The sequence below is a fragment of the Heterocephalus glaber genome, unplaced genomic scaffold (genome assembly GCF_053883595.1).
Source record: "Heterocephalus glaber isolate CG9 unplaced genomic scaffold, H.glaber_assembly_v1.0 deba00001733, whole genome shotgun sequence".
Classification (NCBI taxonomy): Eukaryota; Metazoa; Chordata; class Mammalia; order Rodentia; family Bathyergidae; genus Heterocephalus; species Heterocephalus glaber.
The window spans coordinates 15847502-15865849 of record NW_028258444.1 but is presented as its reverse complement, the minus strand read 5'-3'; the positions used below and the strand labels follow the sequence as shown (position 1 = coordinate 15865849).

General features: G+C 37.4%; 1 protein-coding gene and 1 long non-coding RNA gene across 9 annotated transcripts in view; one reads left to right on the top strand and one right to left on the bottom strand.

Moving 5' to 3' along the window:
• LOC110345494 (uncharacterized) overlaps positions 1 to 18348 on the bottom strand; it is a 326656-nt gene that overhangs the window by 94515 nt on the left and 213793 nt on the right. The window lies entirely within an intron of this gene.
• Stpg2 (sperm tail PG-rich repeat containing 2) lies at positions 981 to 6246 on the top strand. Its single transcript, XM_087199950.1, is given in 2 exon segments — positions 981 to 1347; positions 5432 to 6246. Coding segments are annotated over 2 exon segments (1182 nt in total).

Genomic DNA, 18348 nt, shown 5'->3' with positions numbered 1-18348 from the left:
ACCACTGCCACTGCAATCCTGCCACTACTGGTACCTCTGATAAGTCTGCTGTGAAAGCAACTCAGGTCTTCTAGCTGCAAGAGAGGCTGGGAGAGAAAGTAATTGGCATTATTTGTGAAAGCATTCCTGAGACATAGGACAGAGAGTCCACATGTTAAATAACCACAAAGAATTACTAATTTCCACTGTGAGTAAACTCACTGTTTTCATCTCTATTTTTACAACCAGAAAATTGAGGCTTAACAAGATTAAATAATTTACCCAAGCCAGGTGTGATGGAGCATGCCTGTAATCCCAGCATGCTGGGAGGCTGTGGCAGGAGGATCATGAATTCAAGACCAGCTGGGGAATTTAGTGACTCAGCAAGACTCTGTGTCAAAATTATTTTTAAAATGTAAAGGGTCAAAGATGTAGCACAATGTGAAGGCCCTGGGTTCAATCCCCAGTACCACAAAATTATATACATACCTACATACACCTATACCCAAGGTTACAGAGATGGCAAAGTCAGTCTGTGGTCTATACACCACAGTCTCTCTAATAATGCTGTGCTCCCCTTGCACTCAATAACTTACACTAAATGAAAGACTACAAGGATAGGTTAGTTTGAGTTGTAGATTTATCTTCATCATCAGGGTAACTGTCATCACCATTACCATTATATTTAAAAGCAATCTGCAAAGTTGTGACTCCATGACCCATTTACCCAGAACTTCAAGTTACCCAAATGTACTCAATGATACCGGTAGACACGAAGACACATTTCAATTTTTTTAAGTAGTTTCCATAAACAAACATGAGAATAGAACAATACTTCTGGCCAGAGATAGCTAATAACTCATAACCCAGATGCCAAAGTTCAGTACCAGGCAATGTTGGAAACTATTTTCATCTTCTAAAACAGCTACCATTTTACAACTAAACACCAACAACTCTCTGAATTATAATCTGTTTTCCCTGCAGCTGTTTCCATTGCAGTTATGAAAAAGGAAAACAGCAGGTCCGCTGATAACAGCTCAGCTTGGTGGGGAAAACCCTGCACTCTTAAAGAGTGGAGGCGGCCCCCCAAAATGAGCACAGGAGAGCAGCCAGACAGCCGATTCCTGACTGTGTGTGGTAAGGAGCAAGAAAAAGGAGGGCAGCTTGGAGGAATTAAACCTAGGGATGGCCCCAAACCACATTTTATGGTTACAAGCATCAAGCATCATCTCCTTTGCCACAAACCTTCTGCCAGAACTGAAAATAAGAACCAAAACTCTAACAGGCCTCCCCACTCCCTGGCTGCCAGTGCTCTTTGGCAGTCCCACAAGTCAGCACAAGGAGGATGTCAAGGAGAACCCAACAGCAGTAATAATCCACAGAAAGGCTGCCACTCACTTTTAAAGGAATCAAACACTAGCTATATTCTTACTCTGTAAGCAGCAACCTTCCTATGATTCTGTTCAAATACTGTACTTTGAATAATTTCTGAATATTATTTCTATTTCCCTACATTCATATGTATAATCAGCTCCATCTCACTGGAGAGTGTGGGTGAAAAATTTGTACTCATTTCCCTTAGTCATATGATTCTAATTTAAAACACACTTTTCCCGGCCTCCTACTCCAACCAAAACTATTCACTGCACTGATTCTAACAACTCACCTAAAACAAGCAATAAAAGGAACTGAGCTTCCTTCTGTGGCCCAGAACTTTCCCAAAGCTTGGGCCTTCCAGCAATCACAGACCTTTCCACTACAGTGCCTTTAACCATAACTAGTAAAATCTGCTGTTCAGTTAGAGTAGCAGTCATTGGTGACAGGATAAAACAACAAAGAAAAAGAAGAGTCTATCAGAGCAGTCATTTTTTTTTCAAACTATCCCATCCCAAAAGATTTTATTCTTGGTGAGGAGGATACTACTCCTGAATGATGAAGGATGGTATATTTTAAGATGAACAATAATAGTTTTACTCAAAGGGATGGGGTGGTGGGAGGAGATGGGGAAAGGCAAGAATGGAAAGGAAAAATTATGAGAAAAGAAAAAAAATGGAAACGAAGTCTATGTAAATAGGGAAGGGTGGAGGGGTAAAGGGCGCACAGGTAATAGGGAAAAAATAGGAACTAAGATACATCATGTACAGGTACAAGCACCCAATGATAAATGTAAATGTATTGTATACCTAAAATGCACCAATAAAAGAATTTAAGCAAAAAATAATAATAATAGTTTCACTTATAGGCATGTCAATATCCAACTATGCCAACATTATTCTTGATATACAGTGACTTGCTTTTAAAATAGGAGGTTTGTTTGTAGGAACTTTGACATAATGTAATAACTTCTAGAAAAGTTTATTGCTCTTACTATATATGTAGCCTTGATTGGTGAATTTATTTTACATATTAGTGTTAGTCCTTTTTTGTTACTATAATGAAATATCTAGGGCAGGCAACTTTATAAAGCAAAGTGGTTTATTTAGGCTCACAGTTTTGGTTCAAGATCAAGGGGCTGCATCTGGTGATGGTCTTCTTGCTGGAATAGTCCTGAGGGAGCACTAGGCATTACACAGTGACAGACAGGGAGTATGGGTGTGTATGTTTCTGGTCTCTCTCCTCTTATAAAGCCACTGGGTTTCAACCATGGAGCTCCACTTTGATGACTTTCATAATCCTAATCCCCTTCCCCAAAGACTCACCTCTAAACACCATAGTCAGATTACATTTCCACCCTCTAAATACCTCATGGTGTTTGATTAAATTTCAACACATGAATCCTTGGTGGATATTCAAACTATATCCACACCATAGCAATGTCCAAAGGCTAAAGTACTATGATCAACACAGTAAATAGCCAACAAAATTTAATCAAGAGGATTTCAAGCCGTGTTCGGGGCGATCTCTCTGAGAAGTAGATGAACTGAATTTGAGAGTGTCAAAGGGATACCATAATAGTTTGTTCATAAAACTACAAGTGGTTGTCTGAATTGTCCCAGGTCAGATGGACAAGGCAAACACTTGGTCCTCTAACTCTGCTCAGGGTATTTCCCCGTCCATTGTTTAGACTCTGTTTTAACTAACAGCCATATCAATTTATTGAGGAATGAATGTTATAGGACATCACTATTAGCTGAAAACACATAGAGAAGGATTACTCACAATGAGATGTCATCTTTACTGCTCTTCTCCAAGTTTATCTTTTGAGTACCATTTTAGTTCCACTGGAAATAGCTGCAGCAATCCTTAACTGAATGTACTCCAGAATGCTTCTCCAAATTCTGCTCAAAATTTGAAGCTCAACAAAGCCTCCCTCCAAGAAACTCTCCTTCACCATCCTGTCCCTCAACACCTCTCCTCTCACCAAAGCAGAAGCAGCACAACAAAGAAGTAAAGAATGATAATTTTAAAGTGAGACAAAATTAGGTCTAGATTCAGAATTTGCTTATTACCAGATATTTAGGCTTTGAGTGTTACTTATCTACAAAGTAGTGAGATTTTATGCTTAGCTCATATATTTTTCAGCTTTAAAATGAAATAAAGCCTTTGTAGCATTTACTGTTTATCTCAGAGCTTCCCAAATAATATTTTGAGCACACTCATGACCTAGTACTGAACTATATTGGTCATAATCCATCTCCTAAGTATTTGGGGAAGTCAAGGAGAACTTGGGGTGATGCCAAGATTACCAGCTCTAATTATGGGCAGCTACCTCCAGACTCCTTGGATCCCATGAGACAGCATGATGTGTTGTTTCTAGCACTTGGTGCTCCATCTAACATGCTGAACACATTGAAGAGGGTCCTCTCCTCTACTGCCAGGTCATTTGTGTCAGCAGCCAGCTTTGAGGTAGCTACCACTCATCACAGATGAGACCCCTAGAACTCAAAATTGCAAAAGGTACTCTAAGGTTAATCCAGTAGAGGGAGTGAAAATGGGAAATTAGGCCAGACAGTAGCTCGTGGAAGGCTCAGCTTCAAGCAGCAGACTTACATTTCTGTCTTTACCTATTTTGGATGCTTTGTCCACTTAGGGTTGGTATTTTTTTAATAGTATCCAATCTACCTGTAGAAGATGGAATTAAAACATCACATGAAGAATGATAACCAGAGAAGATGGAGCAGTAGGAATCCCTGAGAATCAGTACTCTCCCCAAAAGCAGCTACTGAGCTGAAAAGAGCTATCAGACTCAATGATTTTAGAGCTCTGCAGTACAAACACTTATAAGAATCCAAGGGAGGGCTTGAATAAAATACAGGCTAGTAAATTTCAGCAAATATTAGCTTTACACATAGCAGTTACCATAGTCCTAGAGCAATGGGTACTATGGCCTACTTTCCTAGTATAGCTTGCTGACACCTCCAAATATCAGCAGGTTCTATATTCTGATCTACCTAATCTCCACTAACTGACCAGCACAGAAAGTGGCCATTATTTCAGTCCTCTTGGGGTGAACTTGGCTTCCCTGATGGCAGCTGTCAAGGGGATTTAAAGAGACAAGACAACATTTTTCCTTTCTTATTGGATTTAAGAAAATTTTTTAGATTACCGACTAACTGCATATATAATAGAGCAGAAAATTCTATGAACATACATGATAATGAATATAGTTTCTCAAAAAAATCTTTTAAAAGTCTCTAAACAAATGGCAATAGCAACTCTCCACCAGGAACAAACCAATCTCTGGGGAAGGAGGAGAATTTAATTAGAGAATTAGAGTCTAGCATGACTCTAATAGTTAAATGTCCAGTTTTCAACTAAAGAAAACATAAAGCATATAAATAAACAATATATTAGTCTGCTTTCCAGTTGCTGGAATCAAATGCCTGGCACCTACAACTTAAAGAAGGAAATAATTTCTTTGGCTCATGGTTTCAGAGGATTCAGTCTGTGGTTGGCCCACTCCAAAGCAGAAACATCATGGCAAAAGAGTGTGAAGCTGCTCACTTTATGGTGGCTGGAAAGCAGAGCACAGGGAAAGAGTACCAGAGAGGAAAGGCCCAGGCAACAGACATAGACACCAAGGTCATGCCTTCATGACTCACCCAAACACAACTAGAACATTTCATCCCTTGTCAACTTGACCCAAAACTCATCCCCTTAAACCATACTTAATATCCAAGCAAAGACAATTATAATTTCATAATTCCGTCTAGCATAATGCAACTATGCTACATTCAACCCAAAACACAATAATCCCTTCCTGAAACTCAGCAGTTCCAGAATTCGTCAAAAGTTGAAGTCAATATCTCATCTGAGATTCAAGGCAAACTCTTAGCTATCAAAAGCAAGTTTCATAATTCCAAAGTACAGTGGTTCAGGGTAAACATTCTCATCCCATAAAGAAAGAATACGCAGATTAAAAAAAAAGAAGAAAAGGACCAAAGTAAGATGGAAATCCAACAGGGCAAACATTAAGTCTTATAGCTCCACACCTGGCATCTGGGGCACACAGTAGTAAGAAATAAGTTCCTGGCTGAAGGTGGCAGCACGGAGGACCATGTGGGCCCTGGGTCCTACCAAGTCCCAGCCCCAAAGCGGAGGGTGGCATATGGCTATGTACCGTTTCTTTCTTTGACTGACAGAGAAAGTACTTTTACTATTGTCTCCACTATTAAAGATGCCCCAGGTCCAGGACACTATAATGTTTCAGAAGCACAGTATAATATACAAGAAGGCCATAGCCTACAAAACCAAGAAAAACATTTTAAGAAGTTTATTTCAGATAACTCAGGACTTCCAAGTTATGGACAGTCTTATTGTGGAACACTAGATATCCTGAAGAGAAAAATACTAGAATCTAAAGAGTAACTTCCATCAAAAGTTTCAAGAAGACCTTCTGTTACCAGAAATGTAGATGTTCCTTCAATTCCTTCTTGTGGACAGTCATATGGTTATCATATTAATGAAGATGGCAGAATTATGAAATGCTTTCCACCTGCAAGTGACAGCACACTAAGACCAGCATACTACAAACCTCAATTTGATGTTTCCCTTGCAACTTTGAAATACAAAGGTATACATTTTGGCAATGCTTCAGGAAGAAAAGAGTTACCTAAAAAGTTAGGTCCTGGTCCTGGACAGTATGAAATCATCAAGGAAAAGACATTACATTATGAAAATATTAATATCAAGAAAGATCAACAGCAAGATTATTGCTCAAATATCCCACAATTTTATAAAGTAATAGAATTGCAAGAGGAAAAAAAGAGGGTTATGTGGTGCAGGAATAAAACAAGTGACATTAGACAGATTTTTCATCAAGATTGACCCTGCAGCTAAGAGACAGAGAAGAGAGGAAGGCCATGAAGGAGATCTCCCTAATATCCTTACGGAGAGGAACTCTCCTACAAACAATAACTTCTTCTCCACCCACTTTTCTGCTTTCCATGACAGAAGTTGCCTCAAGCAAGAAATTCATACCTATGAAATCAATCACCCCAGCTCCTGGTACATACAATGAACCTCGACCTGCTTTCAAGACTTCAAAGAAAACATCAGGACTGAAAAACACCCCCTTTGGTCAAAGGGCTGCTCGATTCACACAGGACTCCATGGAAGAGGAAATGCCAGGTCTTGGGTTTTATAATATCCTAAACAATACTATAATTGCCAGTACTAGAAATATCTGCTTGAGATTCACTGAGAGAGAAATTTGGGAAACAATTCCTTTTACAATAGAATCCAAAAAAATGCAATATCTAGGAATGAACCTAACAAAGGAAGCAAAAGACCTCTACACTGAAAACTACAGCATCCTGAAAAAGGAGATCAAGGAGGATATAAGAAAATGGAAAGAAATCCCTTATTCCTGGGTAGGAAGAACCAATATAGTGAAAATAGCCGTATTTCCAAAACTGCTATATAGATTTAATGCAATGCCAATTGAAATTCCCACAATATATTTCACAGAATTAGAGAAAACAGTCCAAAAATTCATTTGGAACCAGAAGAGACCTAAAATAGCAAAGGTAATTCTAGGCCACAGAAACATGGCAGGGAGTATCACAATCCCCAACCTGAAACTATACTACAAAGCTACTGTGATAAAGACAGCATGGTTCTGGCAAAGAAACAGACCCAAGGATCAGTGGAATAGATTAGAAGATGCAGAAACAACTTCAGACATACTCAGCCACTTCATCTTTGACAAAGGACCCAACCACACTCACTGGAGGAAAGATAACCTATTTATAAATGGTGTTGGAAAAACTGGATTTCAACCTGCCAAAGATTAAAACTAGACTCATACCTAACACCATGCACTAAACTAAGATCAAAGTGGATTGAAGATCTAAATATTAAGACAGAAACACTAAACTTGCTGGAAGATAAGTTAGGTAGAACTGTTAAAGACATTGGCATAGGCAAAGCTTTATGAACAAAACCTCAGTAGCACGGAAACTAGCACAAAGAATCAACAACTGGGATCTCATCTTATTAAAAAGCTTCTGCATTGCCAGAGAAACCACCAACAGAGCTAAGAGACAACCTACAATGTGGGAAAAAAATTTTAGCAGCTGTACCTCAGACAAAGGTCTACTATCAAGGATATACAAGAATTGAAAATAATCAGACCTACCAAATTCAAAGACCCAATCCAAAAATGGGCATCTGAAATGAACAGACATTTCTCAGAAAAAGAAGTAAAAGCAGGAAATAAATATATGAAAAAATGTTCAACATCACTGGTCATTCAAGAGATGCTGATGAAAACAACACTGAGATTCCACCTCACCCCAGAAAGAATGGCTGCTATCAAGAAATCAACCAATAACAAACGCTGGCAGGGGTGTGGGGAGAAAGGAACCCTTCTCCATTGTTGGTAGGAGTGCAGATTGGTACAACCACTGTGGAAATCAGTATGGAGGTACCTCAAAGAACTAGGGCTAGAGGTCCTATTTGACCCAGGTATTCCCCTGCTGGGTATCTTCCCCAAAGAAAGAAAAGAATCATACTACAGCAATATATGTGTACCCATGTTTATAGCAGCACAGTTCATAATAGCTAAGGTTTGGAAACAGCCCATGTGCCCATCAACTTTAAACTGGGTAAAGAAGATGTGCTTTTTTTTATTAAATGGAGTACTAGTCAGCCAGAAAGAATGAGAAACGAGAGACATTTATAGCTAAATGGATGCATATTGAGGCCATACTCTTAAGTGAAATAAATAGGACACACATGTGTAAATACTGAATAGTTATCTAGTGTGAGAAACTGAAAGTGTAAATAAGGATTAAAATGATTAACATGAATAACTGATAATTTGAAATAGGAAAAGGTCCAAAGGTGTAGGGGTGGTGGGAGGGGAAGGAGAAAGGAAAGAAGGGAAAGGAAAAATTATGAGAAAAGAAAAAAATGGAAACAAAATCTATGTAAATGGGGAAGGGTGGAGGGGGTAAAGGGCACACAGGTAATGGGGAAAAAAATAAGAACCAAGATACATCATGTACAGGTACAAGCACCCAATGATAAAAATAAACATATTGTATACCTAAAATGTGCCAATAAAAGAATTTTTTAAAAAAGAAAAGAAAGAAATATCTGCTTGAAGAAACAAAAGAAAAGCACATTTGGTTCTTCTGTTTCTCGAACTTTGTTCCTGGTTCAGAAAGAAGCTTATACTACTCCTGGGCCTTTTGATTATCAGAATTCACAGGTTGGTGGAATTTCTGATGAATTACCTAAGTTGACTAGGCAACATGTTACTATCTTGTCAAAAACAGAAAGAACTAGGAAAGTACCAGATATGTAACTGCACCTGGGGAAAGCAAAATCTGAACTTTGCATTCACCGACTTGGCAGATGAATGACAGGATGTGTACAGGAGCCCCAAAGCAATAACAGAAGTAGCTCAATTCAGTACAATGGCAAGGGAAAAGCCAGTTGTGCAAGTTTTGGAGGAGATCAAAAGTGAATCATCAGATTACTTATGCATGGATGACGATGATGACTTTGACACTGGCCATGTGAGCCAATGTTCTTGTGACAATGAAATGGAGCAAGAGAGACCTGCAGATTGGAGTGCCATGGCTCCCAGGCAGGAGGAGGCTTCCGGGTAGGTATGCCATGGCTCCCAGCCTAGAGGAGTCCTCCAGATCAGTATGCCATGGTTCCCAGGAAGCAGGAGACTTTCAGGTAGGAGTGTCATGGATCCCAGCCCAGAGAAGACATCCAGACCAGTGCACCATGGCTGCCAGGCAGGAGGAGGCTTCCAGGTGAGTGTGCCATGGCTCCCAGCACAGAGGAGGTGAGTCACGCCAGCACCAGGAACAAACCCCCTCCCCTCACTCCCACGTCAAAATGAGAAGACGGGTAAACAAGCCACAGAACCAGACTTCCAGATCACCTACAGCAACCCCAAAGGGAAAAGAGATGGAACACTCTGATACTCAACCACCTGGACTCTCTGAACTAGCAACAAAAGATGATCTGGAAAGAATGAAATGAGAAATAATTTCTCACTTAACAGCAAAGAAAGTGTAAATAAAGACTAAAAGGTATAATAGATAATGTGAAATAGGAAGAAAAGGGGCAAAGGGGAGGGGTAAGCGGGAGAGGTAGGGGAAAGGAAAGAAGGGAATGGAATTAATATGAGAAAATGAAATTTGGGAGGTCTGATTTTTAAAAATTCATTATAGATTCTAGATAGTAGACCTTTGTCTGAGGGACCACTGGTGAAAATTTTTTCCCACATCGTGGGTTGTCTCTTCAAACTGCTGGTGGTTTCTCTTGCTGTGCAGAAGCTTTTCAGTAAAAAGAAATCCCGCTTGTTGATTGTGGTAGTTCACAGGCAACTGAGGTTTTGCTCATAAAGTCTTGTCTTACCCCAATGTCTTCAAGAGTTCTACCTAACCACTGCTCCAGCTGATTCAGCATTTCTGTTTTTATATTTAGATCTTTAATCCATTTCAATTTTAGTTAAGTGGATGGTGAGAGATATAGGACTAGTTTTAATCTTTGGCAAGTTGAAACCCAATTTTTCCAGCACCATTTATTAAAGAGGCTATCTATTCTCCAGAGAGGCTGTTTAGCTCCTTTGTCAAAGATGAGGTGGCTGAGTGTGTCTGGAGTTGTTTCTGTATCTTCTAATCTGTTCCATTGGTCTTCATGTCTGTTTATTTGCCAGTACCATGCTCTTTTTATCCCAGTAGCTTTGTAGTATAGTTTGAAGTTGGGGGTTGTAGTAAAAACATGCTGTTTAATTTCCACATATTTGTATGTTTTATAATTTCCTTTTGTTGTTGACAAATATGTGGAAATTAAACAGCATATTTTTAATAAACAAAGGGACAAAGTGCAAATCACTAGAAAAAGTATCAAATACTTTGAACTAAATGGAAAAATGGATAGCATGTCAAAGTTTATGGGATGCTGCTAAAATAGCAATTAGAAGAAAATGTATAGCTGTAAATGTTTATTTTATAAAAGAAGAATGGTCACAAATGAACAACTTACTTTTACATCTTAAATAACTAGAAAAAGAAGAGCAAACTAAACTGAAGGCTATCAAAAGAAGACAATAATAAAGATTAGAGATAAGCAAAATAGAAAATAGAAATAATTAAAATGATTTTTTGATATGATTAACAAAATTGACAAAATTTTAGCTAAATGGACTTATAAAAAGGGGAAATGATACACAATGACTATGCACATATGCTAGCTATATACACATTGGTATACTGTGCCTTTTAAAAAAGGAAATTTAAAAAAAAATTAAAAATTCTGTTATTTGCCACAGATGGATACACCTGGAGGATATGTTAAGTGAAACCTCCAGATGCAGAAAGAAGTAGCACATGATCTCAATTATATGCAGGATTTTTAGAAGTCAAACTCATAGAAGCAGAGGGAATGGTAATTATTAGGTGCTGGAGTAGGGGCAGGAGGAGCATGAACGACCTGTTGGTCAAAGGATATAAAATTCCAATTAGGCAAGAGGAATAAGTTTAAGGGATCTATTGTACACAGTTACTATAGTTAATAAAAATGTATTCTATACTTGAAAATCAGAGAGTAAACTTTAAGTGTTCTCACCACAAATGAAAAGTATATGAGGTAATGCATATGGTAGTTTGATTTAGCCATTCAGAAGTATACACATATTTCAAAAATATTATATTGTATATTATCTATAATTTTTCTCTAATTACAAAAAGCTTTAAGACATGTCAAAAAATGAAAAATAAAAAACAAAAATCTCCCAACAAAGTAAATTCTGCAAACAAATTTTACTAAGCATTTGAAGAAAAATTAATGGCAATCTACTCAACTCTTCCAGAAAACAGAAAAGGAACAATTTACTAACACATTCTATGAGATTACCATTACCCTAATACCAAAGCTAGACAAAGGGACCACAAAAAAAAGAAAACTACAAATTAATATCCTTATAAGCATAGGTTTTTAATTACCAAAATATCAAACTGAATCTGATAGCACATTGAAAGTATTTTTTCAATGATCAAATGAGATTTTAACTGAGTAATACAAAATTCAACATAAGAAAAATAATATATAATATGCCATATTAGTAAAACAAAGGTAAACATCATATGATCATCTCATTAGACACAGAAAAAGCACAACAAAATTCAACATTTTCATAATAAAATACACTAAGCAAAGGAGAAATGGGATAGATCATCTTCAACTTGGCGAAAACTTCAACATTTATGAAAAACCAACTAACATCATACTTAATAGTGAAAGGCTTACAGCTTTTCCCCAAAGGGCAGAAATAAGACAAGGATCTCTGCTTTCACCATTGCTATTCAGCATTGTCTTGAAGCTCTAACCAGAATAACTGGCAAGAAAAAGAAATTAAAGGCATCCAAATTGGAAATTAAGAAATAAAACTACTTCTATTTGTAAATAGATGTACCTATATAAAGAAAATATCAAAGCCACACACACACACACACACACACACACACACACAATACTAGAGCTTATAAATGTAGAGATGTTGTGGGTTACAAGAGCTACACATAAAACCAGTTTTTTCCTATACATTAAAATAATTAATCCAAAAGAGAAATTAAGAAAGTAATTTCACTAATAATAGTATCCAAAAGGATAAACTATTTAGGAAAAATGTAGTTAAGGAGATGAAAGAATTATACACTGAAAACTACCAAATAAATATTGATGAAAGAAATTAAAGCCGACTGAGGTAAACTGAAAGACATCTCATATTCAGATAAGAGATTTAATATTGTTAGGATGGCAATACTTTCCATAATAATCTATAGAGACTATGCAATTGCTATCAAAGTTCCAGTGACCCTTTTGCAGAAATAAAATTTGATTTGCCAGTACCATGCTGATTTTATCACAGTAGCTTTGTAGTATAGTTTCAAGTTGGGGATTGTGATACCCCTAGCCATGTCTCTGTTGCTTAGAATTGCTTTAGCTATTCTAGGTCTCTTATGGTTCCAAATGAATTTTTGGATTGTTTTCTCTAGTTCTGTGATGTATATTTTTGGAATTTCAATTGGCATTCCATTGAATCTATATAGTAGTTTTGGAAGTATGGCCATTTTCACTATATTGGTTCTTCCTACCCAGGAACAAGGGATGTCTTTCCATTTTCTTGTATCCTCTTTGATCTCGTTTTTCAGGATGCTGTAGTTTTCAGTGTAGAGGTCTTTTGCTTCCTTTGTTAGATTGATTCCTAGATATTTCATTTTTTGGATGCTATTGTAAAAGGAATTGTTTCCCTAATTTCTCTCTCAATGAGTCTGTTATTTGTGTACAAGAAGGCTATTGTTTTTTGAGTGTTGACCTTGTATCCAGCTACTCTACTGAATCTGTCAGTTAAGTCTAGAAGTCTTTTGGCAGAGTTTTTTGGGTCTTCTATGTAAAGTATCATATCATCAGCAAATATTGACAGTTTAACTTCTTCTTCTCCTATATTTATTGCTTTTATTTCTTTCTCTTTTCAAATTGCTGGGGCTAACGTTTCCAAAACTATATTGAACAGGAGTGATGATAGTGGGCATCCTTGTCTTGTTCCTGATTTTAGCATGAAAGTTTTCAGTTTTTGACCATTTAGTATGATGTTGGCTGTTGGTTTTTCATAGGTAGCCTTAATCAGGTTAAGATAAAGACCTCCTATTCCAATTTTCTGTAGGGTTTTTATCATGAATGGGTGCTGGATTTTGTTGAATGCTTTTTCTGCATCTATTGAGATGATCATATGATTTTTGTCAATGGATACATATCGAAGCCACACTCTTAAGTGAAATAAATAGGACACACATGTGTAAAGACTGAATAGTTTCTCTAGTGTGAGAAACTGATAGTGTAAACAAGAGTTAAAATGATTAAAATGAATAATTGATAATTTGAAATAGGAAAAAAGGTCCAAAGACAAAGGAGTGAAGGGAGGGGAAGGGGAAAGGAAAAGAGGGAAAGGAAAAACTATGAGAAAAGAAACAAAATGGAAATGAAGTCTATGTAAATAAGGAAAGATGGAGGGGGTGATGGGCACACAGGTAATGGGGGAAAAAATAAGAACCAAGATACATCATGTACAGGTACAAACACCCAATGATAAATGTAAATGAATCATATACCTAAAATGTACCAATAAAATTAATTTTAAAATAAAATAAAATTCACTTAACACACACAAAAAAATTTGATACTCAAACTCATATGAAATTGTTACAGGTCCTGTATAACCAAAACAATATTGAGAAAGAAAAAGTTGGAGGATGTGCTCTCATCCACTTCAAATCTTACTATAAAGCTATAGTAAGGGAGATAGTGTGACAATAGCAAAAGAATAGACATATAGAATGAGGGAATAGAATTCATAATCCTGAGATAAACCCAAGAATCTATGGCCAATTGATTTTCAACAAGGGGGTCAAGATCATCGAATGAGGACAGGATAACCTCTTCAACAAATGGTGTTGGAACACTTGGATAGCTATAACCAAAAGAATGAAATTGGACCCCCTACTGAGGGAGTATTCTATATGCAAAAATTGACTCAAATGGATCAATGACCTAAATGTTCATAACATTATAATTACCCAAAGGTGGAAACAACCATATCGAATGGACAAATAAATTATAATATATATACACAATGGGGTATTTTTGGCTATAAAGAAGAATGAAGTACTGATAGATGCTAAAACTTGGATGAATCTCAGAAACTGTGGAAAACCCAGACACAAAAGGTCATATATTGTTTATATGCAATATTCAGAATAGGCAAATCCATAGAGATAAAAAGCACATTGGTGGCTGTAGGGGATGGAGGGAGAAGATGAGAGGAAATGATCACTTAATGGGTATAAAACATTATTCTGAAATGCTGAAAAAGTTTTGAAACTGAAAAGAGGTAATAATGCACAGTGCTGTGAATACATTGTGACTGAATTGTACAATTTAAAATTATTAACTGTATGGTAAGTGAATATCACCTGAGAAGAAGAAAAAAATGTGAATTCTGTAAGTTGAAGCCTTGTCACTTTTGAAAACTTTGAAAGGTTTCATTATATTTCCAGGAAAAGGAAAGAAAGAGGTGTTTGAGTTTTTAAATGAGTTTTAATGACTAAACATTTAGTAACACATACATGTTTCTTATTAATGATGGTTCTCAAGGCTTTGATGAGATCATCAGTAGAATGTCTCAATCAGGAATTATACATAGCCATTTCAAGTACAAGTGTAAGAAACATTGTGTTCATAAAAGGAATTTCAAGTTTATCCTTAAAACAGTTGAAAAGATTTTTGGAAGTTTCTCACAAACTCAGTATTTAATATATCCTCTAATATTCTGTTAATTTTTCTTACCATAATTATACAGTATTATATGTTTATTTTTGTCAACTCCTATGTAGGAATAACTTCCAGTTACTTCCAAATTTATCCATACACTCTTTAAATATTATTTTCTATGTGTAAAAAGTGTTAGGAACCTGAGAGCTATCTGAACCTCAAGATTTGTTAAATTTTGCCTTTCCCAAGCACACTCAAATTTGTTCAAAGGCTGTGATCATGCTTTCGATTGCTGTACTTCTTTTGTATTTTCCACAGCAAGCAGTGTTGAGCAGCTCAATAAATCCTTGTTAAACTGCACTACATCACCAGGAAAATGTTCCACTCTTTCAAGTTACTGCAAGCCTGGCCTTGTTTACTTTGCCACAAGCCCAACACCATATCCTGAAAGACATGGTAAATATTTGGCTGTCTAGAGAATCTCAAGAGCTTTCTTACTCTCATGCACTTTTTTCCTATTACTAGGGATTTAACCCAGAGCCTCATGCATGCCAGGCAAGCACCCTATCATTCAGCTATATCCTTAGCCCTTTTTAGATTTTCAGGCAGGGTATCCTTAAGTTACCCAGGCTGGCCTCAAGCTTGTGATCTTACTGCCTCAGCCTCCTCAGTAGCTAGGGTTACTCATCACCATCATCATTACTAGGCTTATCTGCATCACCATGACAAGCCCCTTTCATGCACCTTTGACTGTGGTCTTGCTGCTCCCCTAAACCTCAAGAAGACTTGCACATCTTAGGCTGCAGATTGAAGTGCTTTTCTTTTTGGTACCAGGGATCAAAATCGGGACCTTCTGCTTGCAAGGTGGGCGGCAGCACCAGAGCTAAATCCCAGACTCTGAAGTGCTTTTGTATACTGACTGAAGTTGTCACTACAATGAATGCTGTTCTTGAACTACAGTTGTCATGTGACCATGGACAGTCTACTCAACAAATGGAAAAACATGATTTCTTCTTCCATGAAATTCAAAATCTAATGGAGAAGGAATGGGATATTAAACTTTTAAATCTAATCAAGACAGAACTTCTCTTTTCAGAATTCTCTCCTCATGAGAAACAAAAATCTTATGTTTTGATTTATTAACTTGTTTCTAATTAAGAAATAAATTAGACTTTCCAACTTTACCAAAACTGGGACTATTCATATGTATTCATATGCTGCCCCGCCAGAAAACATGCTGGGAATTTTCTTTTCCTACTAACACAGAAGGTAAGGGGGCATTACTCTGAGATGGAAGGCAAGGTCTAAGCTGAGTCATATTTAAATGTGGGTACAAATTCCTATAAAGTTTATCTGTGTGGTTGTTTTAAAATAAAACTTCATTCAGTGCTCTGTTTACAAAATATTTTCTTTTTTCAATTATAAAAAATCAACAGTAGCTCACAGAGCAGGAGAATGGATAAACAAGGATTCAGAGCACTGCTAGGTCTCATGGCTATTTTAACTCACAGAATAACTCATCTCTCTTAGTGTTCACCATTTCCATACAAGTGCTCCCCACAAACCTCAGAAGTACACACCTAGTGAAATTCAGACACATGCACTTATTTCTGGACAGATGCCTGTGTCCCAAACGGAACATACACTTACCGTTTTTTGTTTATGTTGTCAATGGGGGTTAGACCAGAAATGCACATTTTTACATCATGTTTGCTTGGTCGTGGAAAACAGGCCTCTTGAGATGTCATTATCCTGCAGTCCACTTGACACTGAGCCATTTCTGGGATTTTTTTAAAATTGAAAATTAGCTCATGGCTGAGACCTTAATTTAAAGAGGAGACTGAAATAAGAATGAGTGTGATAATCAAGCCAATGATACTGTCTTTTGGTTGACCAGGGTAAGAAAAGGAGAAATTATTCCAATGAGCTGAGAATATTACTGTCTTGAATTAGCTTTCTTATTATGCCACTTACAGTTTACCAAAAGGAGAAAGGGAAAGCAGGATCAAGGGAATATTAGAAGTAATTTTTGAAAACTATTTACATATCTGAAATAAATATTTTTCTGCAAGCATTCTTCAAAGATCAGCACCCCTTCCAACAGAGACATGTTGAGCATACAGCATTGGACAGGGAAAACAATACAAAACCATAGCCTAATCTTCCACTTTGCAAGTGGAATAATAAAGCCCCAAAATGCCATGCATTTTTCCAATTCACAAAATAAGTGGATATGTGCAACTCAGGTCCTTCAGCCCTATTCTCTTTCTACATTCCATAATCAATGTCAAAGTCCTAAAGTGTACTGTGTACTGGGGATATGTTTATTTCCTTAGACTTTCAAAAATGAAGAATGTTTTGGCTAAACAATAAATGAGTTACATTCATAAATTCCATCTGCCAAGAATCATAGAGATCAAAATGGTGGAGTAGCAATCAGAAGCAAAATATAGCCTCTCTAGGACCTGAAATCTGGGCACCTGGAAAATAACAACTTGGTGAAGAGAAAAAAGAGAGCTAGCTCTCTGGGACTTGGGAGGGAGCTGACAAGAAAATTAGAAACTACAGAGAATCTGGAGAAATGGAGCATAATGGAAAGAAAAGAACAAGGTAGTCTGGAAATCTCACCCCAGCTCCTAGGAAGAGGAACCTGTCTCCAGAGATATATGTTGAGAGCTTGTTGAGAGCTCCTGGGAGAAACGACTGACTGGAGTAGCAGCCAAGAAAAGCTCAACTGCAAAACTTGTATGTGGTTTTACTCCAAAACTGACTCCTTCCACACAACAGACTAGAGTTGAAGAAGAAGTTCAGTGCAGCACCCATCATATTGCCAGGGAGTGTTTAATCAAGTGCCATTTCAGAAAGGGATTGGCTACAGAAAAACTATGAAACTACTTCACTTCAGGATTCCAAGTGTTACCTTCCCACAGTGACTGGGTGAGAGACAACCACAGGAGAAAGTCACAGATAGGGAGTGGACTAAATATAGACCAACTGAGAAGTCCAAGCTCAGGCTGGGAAGGACACAGGGACTTGCCCTCTATTGTGAGAAGCCAGGCCCAACATGTGTGGCTTTCAGAGGTGACTTGGTCTGAAAGTGCTGACATTTAGATCAGCAGTGGGTTAAACCCATGCCCTGCTGCCTACATCCAGCACAGATCAGAGATCTGATTGTTTTCCCCATCTACCAAAATGAGTAAGGTCAGATCTAAGCTTAGAGGGTTGCTACAGCCTGGGGTGAATAGACACAAGGGTCCCTGGAACAGAGGGATGCCACACAAACCCACATCCCATAAAGCTAAGAGAAAGAAAGGTGACTTGCTAGATTGCAAGGAGATCAACAGAACATCAGAAAATGTAAAGATATTACCTGTGCCTGCATAGGCAAAACCAATATTGTCAAAATGGTCATACTTTCAAAACTGATATACAGATTGAATGCAATCCCATTCAAAATACCAGCAGCATTCCTCACAGAAATAGAAAAAACAACCCTGACATTCATTTGGAGGGAAAAGAGACCCAGAATAGTAAAAGAAATCCTGGGCAACAAATAAAGAAGGAAACATCACAATCTCAGACTTCAAGTTATATTACAAAGTCACAATGATAAAAACAGCATGGTACTGG